General features: G+C 37.2%; 1 protein-coding gene across 2 annotated transcripts in view; it reads left to right on the top strand.

Moving 5' to 3' along the window:
* Positions 1-23,889, top strand: part of TOP2B (DNA topoisomerase II beta) — a 61,020-nt gene that overhangs the window by 23,802 nt on the left and 13,329 nt on the right. For both annotated transcript variants that reach the window (XM_002197434.7, XM_030266964.4), the window contains exons 7-23: positions 241-453; positions 532-705; positions 5,145-5,246; positions 5,328-5,465; positions 7,011-7,149; positions 10,269-10,426; positions 11,112-11,237; positions 11,914-12,024; positions 12,106-12,211; positions 12,401-12,510; positions 16,015-16,107; positions 16,202-16,316; positions 19,120-19,241; positions 20,644-20,792; positions 21,377-21,608; positions 22,974-23,108; positions 23,532-23,732. In XM_002197434.7, coding sequence (XP_002197470.4) covers positions 241-453; positions 532-705; positions 5,145-5,246; positions 5,328-5,465; positions 7,011-7,149; positions 10,269-10,426; positions 11,112-11,237; positions 11,914-12,024; positions 12,106-12,211; positions 12,401-12,510; positions 16,015-16,107; positions 16,202-16,316; positions 19,120-19,241; positions 20,644-20,792; positions 21,377-21,608; positions 22,974-23,108; positions 23,532-23,732 — 2,424 coding nt within the window. The remainder of the gene's footprint in view (positions 1-240; positions 454-531; positions 706-5,144; positions 5,247-5,327; positions 5,466-7,010; positions 7,150-10,268; positions 10,427-11,111; positions 11,238-11,913; positions 12,025-12,105; positions 12,212-12,400; positions 12,511-16,014; positions 16,108-16,201; positions 16,317-19,119; positions 19,242-20,643; positions 20,793-21,376; positions 21,609-22,973; positions 23,109-23,531; positions 23,733-23,889) is intronic.

Below are 23,889 nucleotides of genomic sequence, written 5' to 3'. Positions count from 1 at the left end.
CATGTCCATCAATGTAATAATACCTGCCTGTTTCCAGAAACCACAAATATGCTGTCACCTATGCTCGTGAATAGTTTTGTAAATCAGTTAACTTTGTGTAGTGTTTTACCAGGGGAAATTTCTAAAGGAAGTTTGTGAGGTTTTTGTTGTGTAACTGTTGCAATCCCAGCGTAGCTAGAAAAGGGAATAAAGGAGGGTAAGGTGTTGTAAACTAACATCTAAAATGTTTTGTTTCCAAAGACTTGGATGAACAACATGATGAAGACCTCTGAACCCAAGATCAAACATTTTGAAGGTGATGACTACACATGCATTACATTCCAGCCAGATCTGTCTAAATTTAAGATGGAAAAGCTTGATAAGGATATTGTGGCCCTGATGACAAGACGAGCATATGATTTGGCTGGGTCATGCAAAGGAGTCAAAGTCATGTTGAATGGGAAGAAACTACCTGTAAGAACATCACTTGATATGTCTTGGCTGTACTGAGTATTTGGTGCAGAGGGTAGTGACTGTTACCTTTACTTGTAGGTAAATGGATTTCGCAGTTACGTAGATCTTTACGTAAAGGACAAGCTGGATGAAACTGGAGTCGCGCTCAAAGTCATCCACGAAGTCGTGAATGAACGATGGGATGTGTGCCTCACTCTGAGTGAAAAAGGGTTCCAGCAGATCAGCTTTGTAAATAGTATAGCTACCACAAAGGTGAGTGGTTAGATCAAATGGTACAAAATGGAAATGATAAAATGTTTGCTGAGGCTATACACAGTCAGGTGTTTGATAAGAAAGTGAATCTGGGTTGCTATAAATAAATAGGTGAGGTAATCCTCTGCATGAGAGGAGCTGGCAGAGCAATTGGATGCAATCAAAATACATTCATAGCAGTATTTCTACATAAGCACTACTTTTGAAAGTGCTAGTAGTCATTATTGGTGATACTGATGTCTTATGTGAGCATGGTGTTGAAGACAATGGAACTAATTTATTTCTTCCTTTTTTACACATTTTAATAAGATAATTCTGAAAGTAAGGTTAGAAAGTGTACAAACGCCTTTAAAGCTACCAGTAGCAAGTTTTGGAGGAGAAAAATGGCTTTTGGTGTCCTTGAGCATTAAATGCTCTGTACATGAAGCATTAAATGGCTGAAAAAATTGGCCTGAAGTGTTGAGATTAATTTTCATTTCTTTTGGTATCTTGTAAGGATATCTAGGTTTTCTTTGCACCTATAGTAATAGTAGTGAGAAAATAACAAAGCTTTTTATACTAAAGCAGCAGTGTGCTCAGCATACTAAATAACATACAGCTTGGTGCTTGTGGGGATAGTCAGGCAGGAAGGGGACCACCTGAAATCAACCAGCATAACTCATTTTTTTGGCATGAATCAGGTTTAGAGATCTGTGGTCCACCATGGTGAAAAAGTGTTTGTCACTTCTGCTCTTCACAAATTGCACTGGATGAGTGACCCAGCAACTAGGTAGTTAAGTTGTTAGCTCTTACTAAACACTATAGTTATTAGAGGTAGCAGATCTAACAAGCTGGAATTAACAAGTCTAGAACAAGCAGTCCCAGTAACTGGTGATACTGTTTCTAGAGAATCTTAACTATGAGCTTTCCAAAAGATGGGAAAAATAAGAATTGGTAATCAGACACATGGAAACCTCTCCTTGCTCAGATCTCTGTTGAAAGAGTCAGAAGAAAATTTTAATGGTAGCACAAATGGTTCATAAGCATTGGTGGCTACACTTCAGTTTAGCAGGTACCCAGAAATGTCAGTGTTAATCTTGGTGGTAGGTGATGTCTAACCAGTGTTTGGTGAGACATAATTTTTGTTATATAACTTCTTTTCAGTCGCTCTTAGTGTAGCTGGACAAATGTTCTGTGGTAACAGGGCAAGGTTATTTCATTGTAGAATATTTACTTTTTAAGTGTGCATTGCAATTAAAAACTTTGTCAGAACTAGAGATGACAAATCAGGTAGTAGAAGGGTTACAACTTTGTTTTAGTTCAGGCCTCCTTGTGCAGCATAAAGAAGAAAAATAATCTGACCTTAAAGACGTGTACAATACTTTTATGAAGAAACTGGCAATGTAGGGAAACTTCATTATGGTTGATACCAGGCTAAAAAAAATTGTTTGAAAAAACTGAATACTTCCTGATTCCTAAGTGTAATGAATTGCATACACTTACTCCAAAGATTTTGACTTTTACTCTTCTGGATCAGTTTTCACCATCATGCAGTTACACATAGCTTGTTATTATATATTCTTTTGAAATATGCATAGGAAAAGGTTCTGTGTATTCTTCAAAAGTAAGTGCTGTAATTTCTAGTTTTCCCCACTCTCTAAATCCATGCTTTATATTTGTTACTGGGTGTGGGATGTTTGGGCAGTGAACCCCCTCACCAGGAATTGTTGAATAGCTACCCACTGATGGATCATAATGGGTAGTATAACTGCATTGGCTCTTATCTGCTAACAGGTAAGGAGTGCATTCTAGCTGTTAATTATCATTGTTTGCTGACAGCTTTTTGTTTCTGCATCTGGGTAGATTTCACCCAGCCAGTAACTTTCCCCCACCTTATTTAAACTTGCTATAAATTCCAAGTAAGTTTTTTTTCGGTTGCTGATGTGTTGTTTTTTGAGGGCTGTCTGGGAGGTCAAGCAGTATGTTGAAGTACAACTCCTCTGTTTAGTTCTTGTAAATTCGTTACCCTTTTCAGCACCCCATTTAAACAAAATTTTGCCATAGAAGACCACCACAAGATTTGACTTCAGGCTCTGATACAGCATTGAAAGAAGGTTTGTAGCTATTAACAGTTCTACAGATAACCTTCTTTGAGACTTCAAAACTGTTTAAACATGGTCGTCTTAAGTTCTGAATTTCAAATAGTAGCTGTGGTAGAAATTGCAGTAGAAACCTCAGCTGTAAACATAGCAATCTAATGATATTTTCAATGTGGTGGCACTGCTAACTAATACTACCAATCACTTTAGCAGAAATGTTCAGCCAATACATCTGCAGTGTCAGGAGGTAGACTTGCATGGAGAGAGAATCCTAACTTGCTAAAATTTGCTGGAGTTCAGCAAAAAATTCAGGACTGTTCTTCTAGATTTCAGATTTATTTTCATAGAATAAATATAATTTTTAAAAGTGCAGAAGAAAATAGGATTGAAGTAGTAAAACTATTTTTTTTAATTAAATGAAATCTTCAAATTTATTGTTAGCTTATGGATTTTTCTACCATATGGACCATTTATCTGTCCATAGAGCTCAAATGTAGCTTACCTCCAAATTGATGGAAACTGTTGGCTATGAGAAGAATAGTATATAGGAGACAGTCAAAGCTTCATTTTTAAGATTTTTGTTAGCACTTTATTAAATACCTTTGCATTCTGAAGTTTGCAAGATAGGGATTCCATCATCACCTTCTGGAAAAAGAAGGTTATGCAGTTCTAGCTCTTTTTCCCCATAATTCAAAAGTTATAATAATCTTTGCAGCCCTCTAGATTCAGAGGGTATTTTTGCTTTTGTGTCTTGTATGGAATTGTTCTGACAGCTGGGGCAGTTCCAGACTGTTCTGGTCCATTTGCCACCTGCTGGTGAGATGGTTGAGAAGGTCCCAGCTCTGAGCTTTGAACATCCATCACTCACAGCTGCATGCTTTAGAATGGACTCAGGAATGGAGAACTGCTGTAATAACTAGTATCTCCTAATTATTCAGTTCCTAAGAATAGGAACTGCTGTAATAACTAGTAAATTGCTGGTTTTCTTGATATGTCAGATGCTACTTTTAGCAAAATTTAAAAATTGCTTAAGTTTAAATTGAAAAATATATTGAGATGTTCCCATAAGCATAAGTTTTGTGATGAGTAAAAAAAATGCATTTTACGATTACCATTCAAGTGTGGAATGATTTTGAAACGTGTAATTTGGTATTTTCTGATAATAGCTTTTCTTTACAGCTTGGAAATGGATTTATTTTTCTTTAAAGTAGCAGGATATTGATACATCAGCTTTCCATTGAACTCTCCCTCTGCTGAAACTCTGTCATTCATATGTAGATAAAAACAGTTGTGTTTTAAATTTGGCAGCTTTTGGGGTTTAGATGTGGGTTTTTTGGTTGGTTTTTGTTTTTAGAAGAAATGCCATGAGAAAAGACTTTGTATGGTGCTTCTAATGGTTTGTGTTGCTGTTTTAGTAGATGACTCTAGGAACTGAGAGAAACCATAGATGGTTTCTTTGAAGTGCACCTTATGGTTTGGTTATGACTAATAATATTTACTAGTTAACCATTTTGGTTTTATCTATTCCCTTTTTTTTTTAAATTTAAATGTCTGCTTTCTGCATGAAGCTGAGAACAACTGCTATCCCATCAATTCAACTTCTTTACATTTTCAGTCTTTTCACATGCATATTCTGCCTTAAAATGTAAAATCCTAACTTTTGGGATTTGATTGCTACTTGTTTTTTTCTTTTTGCTGCTTTTTATGCTTGGTTTTGTTTTCTCTTACTTATTTCTTATCTATCCTATACTTCCTCATGCCTGCCAAGAGCTTTTTTTTCCTCCTCAGTTCTGTTTTAAATACAGCTTTAAAGAGCGAGGGTTATTCTGTTTGTTACTTCATTATGAACTTCTCCATAGACATGTGTTCTTCGTCTTTTCTGCCCTAATGTAGATTGTTCTGAACAGGAACCAGTATTTAGTCTGTATTTTTGTAAGGTGCTAGCTGATCTAAAACAAAGGTGATCTGTGTAAAATAAGAATGTTGAGTTAGACGTGTTTTCATTTTATGGGATATGCCTGCGTCACTTCACTTTTCATAACAAGATTTTAGTCAAAGTGATACGAATTCCTATCACAACCACTAGAATTTAACATTTTATTAATACCCTGGCTTTTTTATCTACAAATTTAAAGGAAGGTGTTTGAGTAATCAATCAATTAACTTCTGTCATCCTCACTTGAATGAAGACTGAATGACCTGGAAAAAACAGATTTTTCTATCATATGCTGCAACTCAGTGTGCATGGATTTCTGTACCAAAGTATGGCTACAGTGATTTTGTTAATACAGCTGTAAACTATTAGGAAATTTAATGGTTATTTTGTTAATTATTTGTATTTTTTTCTCTTTTCTCATTCAGGGTGGTAGGCATGTTGATTACGTGGTGGATCAGGTTGTGGGCAAACTGATAGAAGTGGTGAAAAAGAAGAATAAAGCTGGAGTTTCAGTCAAACCATTTCAGGCAAGTAACTTTATGCACAAATATTGAAAAATGTGAATGTGAGAATTTTGTCGAGTAAATTGGTTTCTATGTTTTAAACAGGTGAAGAACCATATATGGGTTTTTGTTAATTGCTTGATTGAAAACCCATCATTTGATTCCCAGACGAAGGAAAACATGACATTGCAGCCTAAAAGTTTTGGGTCCAAGTGCCAGCTATCTGAGAAATTTTTTAAAGCAGTAAGTAAACCTCTTTTTTCCCTTGTGAAGTGGCAATTGACACACTGGACCAAGTGTATGTATGTTCTGTAGCAGAAGATTAGTTATAGTTCATTGTGGTACTGCAGTGACATTTGCATACTCGGGAAGTGGGATGAAGTCTGTTCATTCTCTGGTCTTAATAATGGATACAGTGACTGTGTTTTGTTGCACTGGATTTAAAAGTGAGCTTCAAGCTGATCAACTTGTTTGTTGGAGATTCTGGCATTTATATTGGTAAACGAAATGAATTTGACTCTTAAAATCTAAACAAGGTCTTTGATCAATGTTTTTTGTGTTAAAATATTTTTCTGAAGTTGAGAATATTGTCTGCCTTACTCTTTGGTATCAGTCCTATTCCGTTTCACTGGAGTGAAAAGAGAAGGAGAGGATATTTCACATTGACTTGTTTGTCCAGTAATCAAGGAAATGCAAAATGGTGCCTGTAGTATTCAAAGCGATCATTATTGTCAGGAAGTAAGTTTAAATTTTTTTCTGTAGATGGACTAAGAATTGCTGTTCTAAATGAATGTATTTGTAGAAATACATCACAGAGGTTTTTACTACATTTTCATACAATAAAGGAAAAGTAGAATTGTCCAATTTATTTATATATGTCCTATTATTTATTTATATACGTTCTATTTAATGCCAATAGCCTTAAATGAAACTCTAGTAGTGAAGAGAACAGTGCCACCGCTAATACTCCTGGCATCAAAACTTTACTGATTGTATAGTGGTTTATTCTTCTAATTCTGTGTTATAGAATTTAGAGGGAAAAAAAAAACATAACAGACTTGTATAATGAAATCTGAAGAATAAATACATGTTGTATTACCATCAGCAGGTTTGATTTATAGTGTTTTTAATATTCCCAGAAGTAAACATTGATTTCCAGATGCATTAAGTGTGCAGTACAATCTCAACAATGAATGCTGTATTATGTGGGATAATTAAAAGCCAAAGCTCAAAGTATTTTGCTCCATCTGTATTTTCTTTTGATGTGAAACAAAACCTAAAGCAGTTTTAGTTTAGAAAATATACTATGTGCTGGTTTTGCTGCAGATGTGTTTCTAAAATTGGTATCAGATTCTCAAGGGGTTGGTAGAAAGCTCATTCTTAAATAGTTTTGATTGTCCTTCAGCCATTTTCAGTGATTTCCAAAGAAAATTTAAGTTGTCATAAATATCCCATAAGGCTGCTTTTTGCTGTCAAAATCCAGGAAACAAATGCTTAGTACTTAAAATGTCTCAGCACATCAACTACACAGCATAAGACAACCTCTTGTTAGGTCTCAGACCTCCTTTGCTCTTTCCATCAGTTATAGAAGTGTTGGAAAAGGAAATTCCTTTTGTAATGTGTTTTACTTGTATGTGCATAAAGTGCTAAATACTAAGGTGTGTGTTAATCCCTTCACCTTTCATAGGTTCAATTTTTAAAATTTAGAGGACTTTAGAAGCAGTGTTAATGATTTAAAACTGAGATGTAAGAATCTGCTCTCTGAAGCTTTATTTTTCTCATCCACAGGCCTCTAACTGTGGTATCATAGAGAGTATTTTGAATTGGGTCAAATTTAAGGCACAAACTCAACTGAACAAAAAATGTTCTTCAGTGAAACACAGTAAAATCAAGGGCATTCCGAAACTGGATGATGCTAATGATGCTGGTAAGAGCACTTACTTTTAAATTCTTTACTGTTTCATAAATTCTTCACAGACATGCTAATTTGAAGCCTGACTTTTATTTCTCATCCTTATGTGGTTTTTAATAAAAATCTTTCTGGTTTTCTAAACTTTCTGGAGCTAGAATTCAAACGTGATAGTGAGTTTGGTGTCAGGAATGCTGCCCTCCTTAGGGTAGAGAATTAATAACACTGAACAAAAGTGGCAATCTGGGTTGGTATTGGAAGAGTGTATATCTTCTAATTGTGGTTTCCTGCTAAATGGTGGTACCAATATTCCATTTTGGGCTGGTCTTCTTGACCTTTCTAATGTAGAAAGATCAGAATCTTTGTAGGGTCAGAAGGTAGAGGAAGTAAATCACGTAGTGTGCAAGCCTGAGGGAATGGCTCAAGAGACTTATTTCATTAGACTTTAAATGGCATAGGTTCCTGTCTGGGAATATAGGGCAAGCTGGCAATCTCTGCTGGCTTGCTTTCTTAGCACTGATAAGGGATCGGGATCAGCTGGCAGTCTTTGTGCCAATAGCAATGGGATGGGAGTTGTTGAATGAATGATATGAAGGGCACACATGGCTAAAGAGCTCAAAATGTTGCCAATCTGTGTTATTATTAGTTGTTTTTTAATACATCCTCACATTTAACAAAGGTAGAGAGATTGCAGTGAAGTATGTAGGTGAGCTGAGTAGTTAAAAGCATGGAACACTAAGAAAGAGGCTTGGTTTTGGTTGGTTTGGGGTTTTTTTTGTGCTTCAACATTCAAGCCAAAGATGACTTGAGATGGTGGTTCTGTTTAATTTTCCTTCCTTTAATTTTGGTTCTTTCGTTATTAATTTTTAATTGAGTTTTCTTCAGTATTTAATTACTTTTTCATTTATTCAGATATCATATTTTGCCTCAAAAGTTGATAATTGCATCTACTTTAGTATTTTGCCTGTGGAGTTTTCACTCCTCATTCAGATATCAGTTCCTGATACTTTTCTTGCCAATAAGATTATATGCTTGAAAAAATTATGTATTTTCATGGATATCAAGCCTAGTGCTCCTAACTCATATAATGACTGATTTTGGACAAACTTTTTTGGTAGTTTTTTTAGCTTTGCTTTGGAGATCAGGCTTCAAAATCACTTCTTACTCTTGACTGGAGGTGAGGGGAAGGGAGAATCTCTTAACAAGGAAGCTAATAAAATATTCTATTGGTTTTCATCCTGAAAGTTCCTCAACTACAAAGGCATATAGGGATTCATTTGGGCTGCACACTCATGCCTAAAGCTTTGCATGACATGAATGCCTATTACCCAGGTATTTCTCTGATGCCTAATTATTGTTTCATGTTGAGGGAACTCTGCATCTCCTGAGGAGGCTTAGCCAGGTGTTGGTTTGCTGAAGATGTGGAATATACTGGATTTCTGACACTGAAGACATCGCACATTCAGGGTGGACACACAGGGAGTGCAGCAGGGAGAGTTCTCTGGCCACAAACCCCTCTGACTTTAGTCATTTCTATGGTTTTTATATTTTATCTTTACTTCAAGAGTGAGTTTGAAGCCGAGGTCCAGCATTCACAGGTTTCTTTTGTGCCTGGTACCCTGCATGCTTTAATCATTGCAAGTTAATGCTAAAGTATAGGAGAGATGCGTATCTGTAGAGTGATGCATGTGTTGCTCCCCCTCCTCTGTAAAGAAAGCGTCCTATACCTGGTCATTCTTGCCACCTTGAACAGCTATACATAGTTCAGTGGCGTGTTGGGGGAGAAGAGGTAGAAATGGAAACAAAAATTAAGAATATTGTAAGGGAGCAGCTAGATATTATATCAGGTGAAGCAAAAAAGCATTTTTTGAACCTGTCATTTCATGTAGTTTTGTCTTGGAGTTCTTTAGAGCTGTGCCTAAGAAAATACCTGGCATATTTTATTTCCATGAAATTAATTGCTACTGATTGCATCCATTCCAGAAGAAAGTGAACTTTGATGACATTCATGTGTGTTTTCTGCAGTTCATTTATGAAAAATATTGGCTTTTATATATTCTAAAACATCAGACTGATGTTTCTCTAGGTATTTGGAGTCCACCTTGCTGGTAGGTAGTCACTGCCAGTGTGAAAAACTGCCTTAGATTATATAAAGTAACATGTCTTGATTCAGAAAACCAAAGGTACTGAATGTAAGTTTGTGTAATAGGAAGTATGGGCTGGTCTTTATCTACCAGGTAAAGGCAAATTACAGCACACATTTTAAATACCACTATATTCAAAACTACCTTATTAGCAGTAGGTGAGACTCAACCAGCTTGAAGTGTTTTTATTTTGGAGTCTTTCCTACCATAGGCCTTGATAAAATAGCAAAGCTACTTAATGAGCATTTGCACTGTAGCAGAAGGGTGGGTTCCTTTTTTCAGCCTGCTTCTTATTTAGAACATCTATTCCACTGCTACAGTTGCAATAGGCAGAACATAAATGTTATTCCAGTTTTGAGCACACAGGCACCGAAATGCTGTGTGTCTTGTAGAATCAAAATTACACTGTTAGTAAAGATTTGTTTTTCTGTTTGAGAAATTTGTGAGGTATAAGAAGTGCAAATGTTCTCATTGAGCTTTTCTCACAATTTTCTTGTACAGTTGTCTGGCTTTAGCTGATAGACAATTAAAAGGGAAAACCATAAAAATGTGATTTAACAATTTACTATTTAAAATATATGTGAGGAAAGTGAAAATGCAGAATGGGAAATAACTCCTGTATGTAACTCAGACATGCATATAATGTATGTGTGTAAGAAATTTGCAGCTAGCAAACTGAAATGGTGAAGGTAGGGAAGCAATCTGTCTTTTTTGTGCAGATGTTTGGAAACCATTATATAAGATGTGCCACCATTGCATCCCATTTGGTCCTTGTCCATAGCAATCCATAGTGCACTGCTGAGGGCAAGGATACTCATTACTGCGCAGTTTTAGTGGTATGGAGGGACATCCCTAAGAAGAGAAATTCTGCCTACTTAAATTAACTGATGAGAAAAAACTACCTGTAGAGTAGAAAGAATTCAACTTTATTTCTTTTAATTGAGTTACGCTTTCTGTTTTTTTGCCTTCCCTCTACTTCTTCCTGGCCTGCAGGTGGCAAACATTCCCTGGACTGCACGTTGATATTAACAGAAGGAGACTCAGCCAAATCTTTAGCTGTCTCTGGCCTAGGCGTTATTGGTAGAGACAGATACGGAGTCTTCCCACTCAGGGGCAAAATTCTCAATGTCCGAGAAGCTTCTCACAAACAGGTGTGTAGTTTTGTCCTTTCCTTTTTGCTGACAAATGGATGTCCTGTTTATTCTTGATTTCTAGATTTACATCTTCATATTTTAATTTTTTCATGGAAGTTTTGTGACTGAGATTTCATAAAGTACAAGCTATTTTGAAGCGTGGGATAAGCATGTAAATATTAACTCTAGCAATGCAGTACTGGGATTATAAAGTTCATTTCTTCACAAGTGAAAGGAAATCTTGCTATGACTCATATTCGCATTTCACATGAGTACTTAAAGCCCTTAAAACTTTGTATTCTCTCCATTACCATGTGATGTCATGGACTCACAACATGAATCAGCAGCATTACCCCATCATATTGCTCCTGCTGCCGTTCGTAATTTGTAATAAGAGGTGTGCTGCGGATGCCCATAAAAACAGTGGAAAAAGAAGGCAGCTTTGTGAGATTACTTTTTGTTACACATTCAGTTTTCTCCCAGCTTTCCTGATCCAAAGTGTTCTGGCTGTAGTGGAGAAAGAGAGTGGTGCAGTCTTGTGAATTTGCGTGTATGGAAGAAATCATTAAAAGTGCAAAGGCTTCAAGGGGTGGGAATAAAAAGCTTATGAAGTTGAGGTCAGGGTGCATTGAAAAAATAAAGATTGGGATGTTTCTGAATCTCTACTTTTTACACTGGCTGCAAAAATAATTTCTTTGTACAGATCATGGAAAATGCAGAAATCAACAACATCATCAAAATAGTTGGATTACAATACAAGAAAAGCTACGAAGATCCAGAATCTCTGAAAAGCTTGAGATATGGAAAAATTATGATCATGACAGATCAGGTAAGTCTGAAATTCACAGGTTTTAATCTAAATAGCTTCTTAAAATGTGTTTTGCTGCAATTTCATAGGTTCTGAGGTTTCTTTAAGGGATTCATTTATCTATGTTGTTTTGGTTGTTCTAAATGTACAGCTGAACTTCGCTGCAGGAAATAGCAAGAAGCCAAAGTAATAGTAAAAACATGCTATTGATAATTCAAAAATATGTTGAAAGTAAGGACAAAATTGACAGTAAATGAGGTGGTATTGTTAGAAAGTCGGGTAGAAACAAGAATGTAGGCAGTTTTTTTTTTGGATAATCTTATGACTGGGCTATCCAACATCTTGCCACCAATGAGAACTGTGGCTGGGTTTGGCTTTTTTCCACAAAAATTCTGCTCTGTGGTGTCTGGGAGAGCTGTCTAGCTCTCAGCAAAAACATGCCACAGGCAGAGAAACCTTGAACAACAACCATGTACTTGGCTTGGGAGAGCTTTTTTCATAGCTCGGGGACAGTGACTTTCACAGGTGGTTATTTCATACCCAGGTCCAGTTTGGAATCCAAATTAAAACCAATTGTTCCTTTCTATGCTTTTTGTCATCAGACACTGTGTTGATGTATTCAAGCCAGTGAGTGGGTTTTTTGGTGGTTTGGGGAATCTGATACAAGATTGCTTCATGTTTCCATGTTCTGATTCAGGATCAGGATGGATCTCACATAAAGGGCTTGTTGATCAATTTTATTCATCACAATTGGCCATCACTGTTGAAACATGGTTTTCTTGAGGAATTCATCACCCCTATTGTTAAGGTATGGACTCTGTTATTGAGATTTTACGGATTACTTGCAGCACAACAGAAATGTTGATTTTGTTTGTTTGTTTTTTCAAAGGCAAGCAAAAATAAGCAAGAACTTTCATTCTATAGTATTCCTGAATTTGATGAGTGGAAAAAGCATATGGAAAATCATAAAGCGTGGAAGATAAAATACTACAAAGGTTTGTTTAAAAACAAATATGTGAACCCTAAGAATAAATAATAATAAATGGGTGCTATGAAGTTTTATTATAGCTTTTCATGATAGTACCTTACATAATGATTTTATAATATTCCCAGGAAAATAAAAGAGACAAAATAATAAAACCTTAATTTTGAATAATAAGTAACTATTTCTTTTTATTGTACAGGGTTGGGTACCAGCACTGCTAAAGAAGCAAAAGAGTATTTTGCAGACATGGAAAGGCATCGGATCTTGTTTCGATACGCTGGACCTGAGGATGATGCTGCCATCACACTGGTAAGAACTCAGAAAAGTGATTCTAGATGATGTTTTTATTTTTCGTTGTGTGCTGAAAATGGCACGTGAGGAAGTTGTGACAGGGCTTGTTTTGTTTTTGTTTTCTTGAGTACCTGAGTATAGCAGTTTTGGAAACTGGGTGGAAACACCAATTAAGTGTAGTGGTTTTGGTTTGCCAATTGTTCATTTCCTGGCCAATGCACCCATTAATGAAGTGGGTCTAGTGCTGGCCAAATGCCAGTGCACACACTAGAATTATTTACTAATTTCCTGCTGCAAGATAGGGATTAGGAAAGCAGGCTGAAACTTTAAAAGGTGTAAAGAAAACAGAAATAAAAGAAACATAAGAAAATCAGAATAAATCTTCAGAACACTTCTCCTATCCCCACACTTTTCTTACCCACTGGCAGTGTAAAGAGACGAAACCTGGGACTTTCAGTCAGTTTACCACCTCTGAAATAGTCTTTCTTCAGTTGTCTTAGGGAGAGGAGTCTCTCTTGCCACGCCATGGAGACTTCTCCACAAGAAACTCTTGTGGCTTCAATGTCACAGTGAATCAGCAGCCTCCCAGAAGTCTGCAATTCCTCACATGTTTTGGAAGTTTTTTCCCATAAATACCACCATGGGTCATTTCAGCTTATTTGGATGCAACGTTAAGGATGAGCTGTTCTAGTATAGAAACAAAAGTTCTCTTCTTTTATCTCTGGGAGCAGAGGTTTTCTTCTTAAATTCCTGGGGCAAAGTTTCTCATCTCTCTTGTCCCTCTCTGTTCAAGCTTCTCATTGGATAACAGCTTATTTCAATACTGGTGCTTCTGCTCACAGCTGTAGTTAGAATGCTATATCCCCCCAGTGCATTCCATGAATTACGGGGAAAAAACAAGGTCTGATATATCAATTATATCTTCACCATAGCCTTACAAGAGAATTTCAGCTCAAAACTAAGGCATCCCCTCAATCTCCTCTGATCTAGAATTTGACTCCTTCTTCACTGACCTCAGTGTCCCATGTTGTTTTCTTTATGTGTCTTCACCCTTTCCTTTTTCTTGATTCAGGAGAGAATTGATGTTCATAGGTTCATTTGTTCTCAAGCTTTATCAGTTAAAAACCAAACTACGTTAAACCAAGACACCGAAAAAAATACTTTAGGTGGAGAAAGAATCTTTTGGAAAATGTTTTCAATTTTGGAATAAGGTTAATCCACGACACAAAATGAACTCTACCTTCTGCTTTTAGATTTGATAATTTTGTGTGGTGTGAATATCAGGAAATGTTACAGTCAGCACTGCTTTTAAAGACAGAACATACAAGAAAGTACACTGAGGGTTTTTTATTTATTTGGGCAATAGAGCCCAAACAAATTATGTTTCACAGGGGTCTGTATTGTTTCTGAGCAAATAAGATTAGATAAATATGGTTTATTCATTGAAGTGTGTCATGTCAGTGTGTCATGTATGTATCCATGCACATGCTATACATATTTGAATTTGAAGTTTTGTAAATAGTGTGTAGTAAAATACTTGTGTTTCAAAGAAAGCTTGTGGAAGGACAAAGTATGAGGTGTCTGGAATTAAGCTGTTTTCTCAAGAAATGTTTCCACTTTTATCTGCTTTAATTTGCTATTTTAATTGTAGGTGGCATTAGCGAGAAGAAAGAGTAGGAGAGAAAAAAAAGGAAAATACCTATCTTAGACAAAACAACTTTTTTCTTATCCTGTGGGTACAATAAAATGTGTGGTTTTACTAACAGAATTCTATTTCTAATATTAGAGATCTCTGAATAGAGATCTATTCTGATCTCTATTTCTGCAAAGAGACCTCCATACAAAGGCTGGTATATAAGGCCATGTAACCAATTATGGCTGATCCTCACTGTCACATAAAATAGTGTTCTGTCAGTCTGGGAAGGAGCTGTTCACCTCTGTTATACCTCAGCAACTACCAGCTAGTGCTGGAGCTGTATGCAGAAGCTTCACTTACACTTCCACCTGCATTTCCACAGCTGATCGCTGGAATCCCAGCCCCGGTTTTACCTCTGGGTGGTATGTGGACCCCAGCAGACCTTTTGATAGCTGAAATCTAGGAAAGCAAAAATTCTTTCACAGAGCAACTTCTTCACCATTCTGAAGAGCTCTTTTGCTAGTATATGAAGTATTAAAAGAGCAATTTTAAGTGGAGAAGCCAAAAAAAAAATCCCCTTCTTATTCTACTGAAGAATAAATATTTGAGAACAGCTCTTCATTCCATTCATTTTGATTTTATTCTATTGAAATAATTTTTATGCTGATCCAGCTCTTGGTCATTTGTCACTTCAGTGGTCTAGAAAAGGTATAGATAAACTGAAAGGAGCCAGAAAAAATTTGTAGGAACTTAGTCCTGTTTTTTACAAAAGCCTAATCGTAAATTTTAAGATGTCTGGTACTGTGAATTATCAAGCTTGGTTCACACGGGAATTCAGTCTGATGCAAAACAGGGTGATATGACTTAGGCCCTTTCTCAGAAACTAAGTTACATTTAATATTTATTATGTAGCATCTTGGTCTCCAAGGAATTGACACAACTCATTGAGGTCTTTTGGAGTGCTCCCGTCAGAGTCCTTTGAAAAAGATGGTGCTGCTGAGTGTGTTCTTACGCAGGAAAGTGGTTGAAATCAGGACATAATGAAGTTTCTGTATATTACTCCCTGAGAAAAAAAGGCAGTACCTCAGCAGCTCACAGAATTTCCCCAAAGTAGTCAAAGTCTTGTTTAAACCACATGTTCAGTTTTTATATCTTTTTCTCTTTCTGGGAGAAGTAACTCACTGGAGGGGAACTCTGTTTCTGTAACACCACAAAGTCAGAACATTCCTGTGTCCTTTTGTAGTGATAAGTGGTTGCTGGAAATGATGCCTTGTCATCATGAAGGCTGAGGCTGTCAGTCAGCTGGCCCAAACTCTGGCTTAGGCTTTTTGAGCAGTGTCAATTCTGTCAGGTTGTCAATTTTCGCAAGAGGACTAGGGATGGCCAGTCAGGAACAGCTGCAAGTTATTGACAAAGCAAAAAGGGCATGGAGAGGACATGAGTGGGGTATTTTTTCTAATACCTTCACTTGATTGTCTTGATGAGAGCTGGTTACAGCTCAGTCTAAATGATGAACCCAAGCTTTAAGCTGTGTGGGGAAAGACCTTCAAACCTGTGTGTCAAAGCGCAACTCTGATGTGAAGAAGGGAAGAAGAATGATAAGATTTGTCTAAATGTGTGCAGATTTCAGGACAGCAATATAAATTTAAATTGCAAACAGTGAGAGATCTGTCATTTCAAAAAACCTTGTGCAAAAATGTCTGAGTAGTCATGTACTGGTACTGCTCCTTAAATGTAAACATTACTTATACGGATTAGCTTGTCCAAATAAGCCTTATTGGATACTTGATCAAAAAGTGCAATATACTTAGAATTCTGACTGAAGTAACAAACATTTGCACAAACATTTATATGCTGATACTTTAGTGTACTTGGAATCTTTCCAGGCCTTCAGTAAGAAGAAGATTGATGACCGAAAAGAATGGTTAACAAATTTCATGGAAGACAGACGGCAGCGTCGACTACACGGCCTTCCCGAGGTTAGTCCTAGATAATAACAGTAAATCTGCCAGGTGAGATTTAAATGTAGTGTAGTTTTTGTATTGAATGAATAATGTATGTGGTTTTTTTCAGCAATTTTTATATGGTACAGCAACAAAACATTTGACTTACAATGATTTCATTAACAAGGAGTTGATCCTTTTCTCAAATTCAGACAACGAGAGATCTATCCCTTCCCTTGTTGATGGTAAGCTGATAATTCATTATGATTTTTTGGACTATTTTTTGTTTATTGATGGTTTTTAGAGCTGTGATTTGCACTGGAATGATTCAGGTAGAGAATATAAGAACTTCCGTGCATGTGTTTGTTATAATTTTGTATATCATTGGTATTCTGGGTGCTTTAGGAAGAGCAGTGCCAGGGGGTCAAGGGAGGTGCAGCCCTGGTGATGCCACATCTACTGTGTCCAGTTCTGGGCTCCTGAGTACAAGAGAGACATGGAGCTCCTGGAGCGGGTCCAGAGGAGGGTTGTGAAGATGATTAAGGGTCTGGAGCATCTCTCTTATGAGGAAAGGCTGAGGTTCTCAAGAGATGATTGAGAGGGGACCTTATCAATGTGTATAAGTATCTAAAGGGGAGGTGTCGAGAGGATGGAGCCAGGATCTTCTCAGTGATGCCAAACAATAGGACAAGAAGCACTGGACAGACACTGATGCACGGGAAGTTCCACCTGAACATGAGGAAGAACTTCTTCAGTGTGCAGTGACCACACACTGGAACAGATTTCCCAGAGAGGGTGTGGAGTCTCCCTCAGTGGAGATATTAGAGAGAGAGAGACACCATATCCTGTGCAAAGATGATCCTGCCTGGGGAGGTTGGACCAGATGAGCCGCTGTGGTCCCTTCCCGCCTGAACAATTTAGTGATTTATGTGCTAAGGAATTGCCATGTTTCTTCTGTGAGGAAGTTGAAGCTGTTGCTGTGCAGGCTTTTTACTTAACCAGATCTATTCCCTAGTCCCTACAAGGGCTTTGTTTCTGCTCATACCATCAGCGAAAGCAAGTCTCTTAAGTGCTTATAATAATTAACATTCAAGTCAGCAGCTGAGTGCAGATGAAGATGCAAATATTTTCTCCCCTCAGTCTTGCACCACAGTCAGTGCTGTAGTGTTTATTGACCTGTAATCTTGTTAGGCTCTTGTCAGTCAGGTTTACTAACCCTCCCCTTGCAGTAGCATGTACATTAAAAGGAGCAGTTTTTACTACACTATAGCTTCATTTGTAAAACTGTCTGCAGACAGCGTGAACAGGAATTTCTGCCCATGTCATTGTCTGTGTGCACAAGCTTACTATGATCAGGAAAAAGGCCTTGAGACTTTGGGGACTGGTGAAGTGCATTTATCTCCAGTTCTCAGTACATTTTAGAGTGGAGCTGGTCAGACTTCTTAGCACTGCAGACTTATATAGCAAGCTATTAGTGCAGCAAGAGCTTTTTGTGTTTTGGATGAAAGAGAGGGATTGTTCAGGAGGTAGGGGCAGTAGCTTCACAGTAAGATGGATCCCTAGCTTTGATACAGAATGAAACTGAGTTAGGTATGGAGATTCCCACCTAAGGAACCAAAGGATGTCAGTTTATGATTCAGCTTCTCCAGACTTACTTCCTCCCATACCTGGGCACTTACAGAGCTGTATGTTTCAAGAGATCATTGCTCCTTAGAGCATAGTGTACCCAGACTGCCTTCTCAGAAACAGCAGAACGATTTTGCTGAAACATTAAATATTTAAGAATTAACTTGCAGTGGACTGTTTCTACAGAAATGTAAGTAAATAAGAAGGGAACATAGTTATTAATATATTTGTGTATGTCTATGTGTATGTGTAACAATATAGGTGTATATATAATACTACAAATATTATATATAATTCCTATGAGTGTTTCTGCCAACTTTGGCTGTAATTCTGCATTCTGGGCATGGATATATGAATTGTGCAGCAGGTGTAGTGCTCTAGCAATGTTTTTTGTCCTTTAGCATTATCAGGTGATATATGACAGGCTAGCCTGGTGGCAAATCTCAGAAAAAGTAATGAAAATGAAGAATTTTGACTGTATCTTCACAACTGGTTACAATTCTTGCTCCTTGGTGATTCTCCTTTTAAAGGAAATACTTTAAGTCTGTTGTATTCCATAGAGTGCTGGAAGAAAAACATGATGCAGAGCCACTGTAAAAAATTTGGATATTACATATTTGAATGAAATGGAAATTGAAGTCAGTCTCTTTTTTTTTTTTTCATTTTGTCTTCCTTCCAGCTTTTGCTCTTATATTTGACCCACTGTACTAATGGTAACATTAAACAATATTTTAGTTCATTTTAGAAATGTATGTGAATTAAGACATTGAATAGCTCAATAAGCGTGATCTAGAACTGGTTATCAAGTTCTGGATAACAGGAAATATAATGCAATCCCTTCCACACAGCTGTTGTTCCTAAAGTGTGCCTAAGCAATGAAAATAAACATTTTCAGAAGATCAGATCAGAAGATCAAAGGCTGGCTTCTTTCTTAAAACTTTAAAAGATCCCAAGAGGATAACATTTTTTGGTATTGAATTTTAATACATATTTGAGAATTTCACACAAGAAGTAAAATTTCAGAGTTCTGTGAAATCCATGTAAGCTGCAGTTATATCTGTCATTGCTGAATTTGTGCTGATATTCTTAGGAAAGAGTTTGCTGAGCAGAATGGAAAGAATTCTTGACTTGTGGAAGTGTATATTTAGGATCAAGGTGCAGTTTATTAGAATGATATCTTGAATGCTGTATAATTGGCTGAAAAGGTTGTTTCCACTTTTTTGGTAATTTTTTGAGTTCGGTAAAATATTTTTAATTACTTTTAAAAATGATATTATTTTGGTGATATTTTAGTGTGAATTTGCTTCTATTTAATGTTTAGACTTCTTTTGAGAGACTAGAAATGATAATAAGGCAAAGGAAGTTTATCACTTGAAAACATTGCTTTCGTATGTGTTGAATATGGGATGTTCTTCTTAATAGGTCTGAAACCAGGGCAACGCAAGGTTCTGTTCACTTGCTTTAAGAGAAATGATAAACGTGAAGTAAAGGTTGCTCAGCTGGCTGGTTCTGTGGCTGAAATGTCAGCTTATCACCATGGGGAGGTGAGTATGGAGGATGGTGAAGTTGTGAGGAATTTCAGCCCAAGTAAAATTGTCAGAATCTGAGGTATTGATGATTCCGAGATTGTAAAAAGTCTCTGTCTTTCTGCCCCGCTGCCAAAGAAGAAGCCATAATTCGTCTGTGCTGTTTTCAAGGTTGTTTATTTTTGCTTATCTCTAACATGTTCTGCTGCCCTGCCGCAGGTCTGTCCTGCAGGGCAGCGTGTGGGGCTCTGCCCCTCAGTGGGATGTTACAAACATTATATACCAGAAACTACGTGTGCTATATTTACAATAATGTGGCAATATCTATCATCTACGTTGAACAGTGTGTTCCCAGCCTAAACCAATAGAAAAATGCCAACACTACAGTGAGACATGGAGGGCATGAAGAAGGAGGAAAAGGGCAAGACACACCCGATTTCCTTCATCTTGTCCCCTTTGAACCCCTAATCTAGAATCCTAAAATTTTACTTTTGCACCCGTGCCACACTTAATTATTACTCATATCAAACACTCAGAGCTTGTAAATCATCCTGTGAGATTGAAAACTCTTTTCCCTGAACAGAGATCACAGACAGTGTCTATCGGGGCTCTGTACAGGGGGGTTCCTGACCCCCTGCCAGGGTCCCAGGCCCTCCAGGGCAGCCAGAGGGAAGCCCTGGATTCCCACATAAAATATTAGGTAAATGTTTCTGCTATTAAAATTGCAAACTATTGACTACAATTCTACCAATCACAGGTGTACATTTAAAGAACATGAACCAAGCTGTGTGTAGCTTGATAAGACAGCATATTTTCTTTCTTTCCAAGTGTTGGTGCTAGGTGTTATCCCAAATACATTGTGGGTTGTGCCAAAATAGTAGATAACTAATTACCTAAACAACTAGATTCTGAAATCATAGGAATATAGGAACTGTGTTCTAGGACAATTTTTGTCTGAAACAAGAAACATGCAGTATTCTAAGGGAAGAAGCCAAGGCTGTTCTTTGAAACTTATTACAGTGTTAGAACAAAGATTTTTTCTAGGTCCTGTTTTGTTTATATTTATCTGAAATATTAGCAACAGTGGTTATATTAACCACCCATCCATCCCTTCTCTTCTCCCTTTGGAAGCCATGAGCAGTGGTTTGTGCATGCAAGTGTGGTCAGTTTATGTCCCTTTACTTCCGCCTTAGAAGTGTTTTTGAAGAAGTTGAGAAGCTCAGGAGTTTTCATGAGCATAGCATATATATTTCCAGCAGCCCTTGTAATAGGTTTCAACAGTTCTTTCTCAGGGAGACTGCTTTCTTAAAGATTTAATTCATGTTCATCACACAATTTTGGGCCATTAAAAATAGGTTTTGCTGGCTGATGAGGATAGACTGTCTCATACTTGTTACTATGAATATTTATTTTCTTGCAGCAAGCATTAATGATGACTATAGTCAACTTGGCTCAGAACTTTGTCGGAAGTAACAATGTGAATCTGTTACAACCTATTGGTCAGTTTGGCACCAGGCTTCATGGTGGAAAGGATGCTGCCAGCCCTCGCTATATTTTCACCATGTTAAGGTAAACTATTTTTGTCTGGCGAAATGCATACTTCTAAATAGTCTTCTTATGAAACTTATCCTTTCAGAACAGTCCTTTTTTAGGGGGGTGGGGGAGAGAAACGGAGAAAGATTTAAATATTTTGATAGAAGCTCATATTTTGCTTTGGATCTCATAAGTGTGGTTTTGAACATTCATAGCATTTTGCTACTCCTACAGATAAGCAAGGAAATTTTGCAACTATTTCGATGCTGTGTTGCTTTATTACTGGGTGCCCCAGTGTCACACTGAGCTGTGTGTTCTGAAAGCTTCAAAGGATGATATTTTGTAGATGCTAAATGTCAACAGTTGCTAGTGTACCGGGTACATGTGTTGCTGTGAAGGAAACAAACTTCATCTATTATGAACACTATTCCTTTGGGAAGAACTTCGTTATCTCAGGAAGTGTGTACGTTGGATTTTCAGCTTCAGAATGGCAAAGAAAGAGAAAGATGTGAGAAAAATCTGCAAACAGATCATATCTGGGCCCAAGGGCTGTTAAAGCAAAATGTTCTTTACTTACTGGCCTTGAGGTTAAATGGTTTTCTTTTTTTTTTTTCTTAAAGCCCTTTAGCAAGGCTACTTTTTCCATCAGTGGATGACAACTTACTTAAATTCCTGTATGATGACAACCAGCGTGTAGAGCCTGAATGGTATATTCCCATCATTCCCATGGTCTTAGTAAACGGAGCTGAAGGAATTGGCACTGGCTGGGCATGCAAATTGCCAAACTATGATACCAGAGAGATTGTAAACAATGTCAGACGAATGCTGGATGGCCTAGATCCCCACCCAATGGTAAAAATAATAGTATATATTGGTATTTTTTATGTGTGTACTTACAAAATCAATTCCTATCTCTCTAGAACTTCTCTAATTTTTATATCGTCAGAGTTGGTTTGTCCCAGTAATTTTATGTAGAAGCTCTACTTGACTGTTGGGATGAGGCTGAGGAAGTTCACTTTGAAGCAAAAACATTGCTATTTGTATTTTTAGCAATTATTTTAGAGGACATTTTTTTCAGTCTACTGACTGTTACAAGTCTTACAGGGTCGTTGTGACATGTCAGTAGAGGAAAAAGTATATCGCTCTTTCTTTTTGAAGGTACTAGTTAAGTATCTTCAGACAAAGTTAACATTTCCTTTCTCCTGTCTGTATTGTTCTCTCTTTTATATAGCTGTAGGCAGAGGAGAAGATACTGCTGCTGTTCAAGAAAATCAGCAACTTCTGAACTGCATTTAGCTTCTGTTTATTCAAAATTTTACAAGTCGCAGAAGTGGGGTGAAAAAAATTGGGCAGGAGGAATACCTGTGTGAACCCACAATATCTGTGACCAAGAGATGAAATGCAGTTCATGTAATCTTAATTTTACAACTGATGAATTTTGCTGCCTGGCTGTGTTTATTAAGCCATAGAAGCAGAAACATCTTTTCTTCCCTATTTAGATCACAGTTCACTGAATGTGCGATATCATTTTTTAAGACATAGTGGCTTTCCTTTTTCAAATTCTTGGGAATAATGAGGTTTTGTTTTTTTTTTAATTAATTGCCCTTCCTTTAGGACCCCCTGGCCTTCTGTGTAGTCTCACAGTCAACTGAAGCTCATGGTGCTTGAAGGAGTTCTGCCTCCATCTAGCTCCTTTCTGTATGCTGGTGTGTGTTTGTGTGAAGCTGGATAAGGAAATCAATCCAGTTAAGAAAAATTCCTCAGCCTGTTAGTTACAATTTGACCTGGATGGGTTCCACTATCTTTGCCAAACAGCACAAAAATGAAAAAAAGGTTAGGGGAGGTAGCACCACTTCTGTACTTACTGTGGGGTCTTTATCTGCTTTCTTTCATGCCTTAATTCTGCTTAGAGTTTTCTTTAAGAAAGAGGAAGAAAAAACCAAACTAAAGAATCAAAACAAAACCCCACCACCTCACTGGGTTCAACTGCATCTTCTTAAGAATTTTCCTAGTCTCTGGACAGTAGGATAATTGGTCCTGTCACTTGCATGTGTGTATTCTGGTTTTTCTGTAGTATTTTTCCTATGACTTCAAATTTTCACAGTCTGATGTTTGTTGGAGGGTTAGGGCAGTATAGTGATAAGTGTATGGAGTATGGAAAAGAAATATTTTTCTGACATTTTATTATTACCACTTTGGTGGTTTTTCCAATTTCAGCTTCCAAACTACAAAAACTTCAAAGGAACCATTCAGGAACTTGGTCAAAATCAGTATGTAGTGAGTGGTGAAATATTTGTGGTGGACAGGAACACAGTAGAGATTACAGAGCTTCCTGTAAGGACATGGACCCAGGTAAGTAACAGTGAAATACATTTTAATATAAACAAAAAACAGTGAAGAATTCCTCAATAAATTATTTAATCCTATGTCTGTGTGAACTTCTAATAATCAATTTCTGATTATACATACATGGAAGGGAATATGGTTTCATTCTCCTGGGTGCTTTTGTAGAAGATGGCTCTCTGTTTGTTCTGTCAGCTGTCCATGCTACATAGAACACCTGCTTCTCCTGCTTAATCCACTTTACAGTAGCCTTTTCTGTCCTGGTTTCTGCCTCTTATGTCTGTGCTACTCTTGGCCTGCATTTTGCAGGTTATACTGGTTCTGTAAGTTATAACTGGTATCAGAGAGCTTTGGAAGTTTATGTTGTTCATTTGGTTTGCAGTTTTAAGGCATTTCATATGGTTCTATTTTTTGCTGCCCTGTTTTCAACAGGTGTACAAAGAACAGGTTCTAGAACCTATGTTGAATGGGACCGAAAAAACTCCAGCATTGATTTCTGACTATAAGGAATATCACACTGATACAACTGTGAAATTTGTTGTGAAAATGACAGAAGAAAAGCTTGCACAGGCAGAAGCTGCTGGATTGCACAAAGTCTTTAAGCTTCAAACAAGTCTTACTTGTAATTCTATGGTAACTTTTTCATGTTTGGCTATCAGAATCCCTACTGTTGCTTGTTGTACAATCAAATGTTTTTGTAGTATGCTTTGGTTCTTGGTATTGAACAGTGCATTGTGTATTTGAAATTGTTTCAATAGTAGAAAACTGTAATGATGACCAATACTAAGTC

The sequence above is a fragment of the Taeniopygia guttata genome, chromosome 2, assembly GCF_048771995.1.
Source record: "Taeniopygia guttata chromosome 2, bTaeGut7.mat, whole genome shotgun sequence".
NCBI lineage: Eukaryota > Metazoa > Chordata > Aves > Passeriformes > Estrildidae > Taeniopygia > Taeniopygia guttata.
The sequence above is the reverse complement of the archived record's forward strand: the minus strand, read 5'-3'. Positions and strand labels throughout refer to the sequence as shown.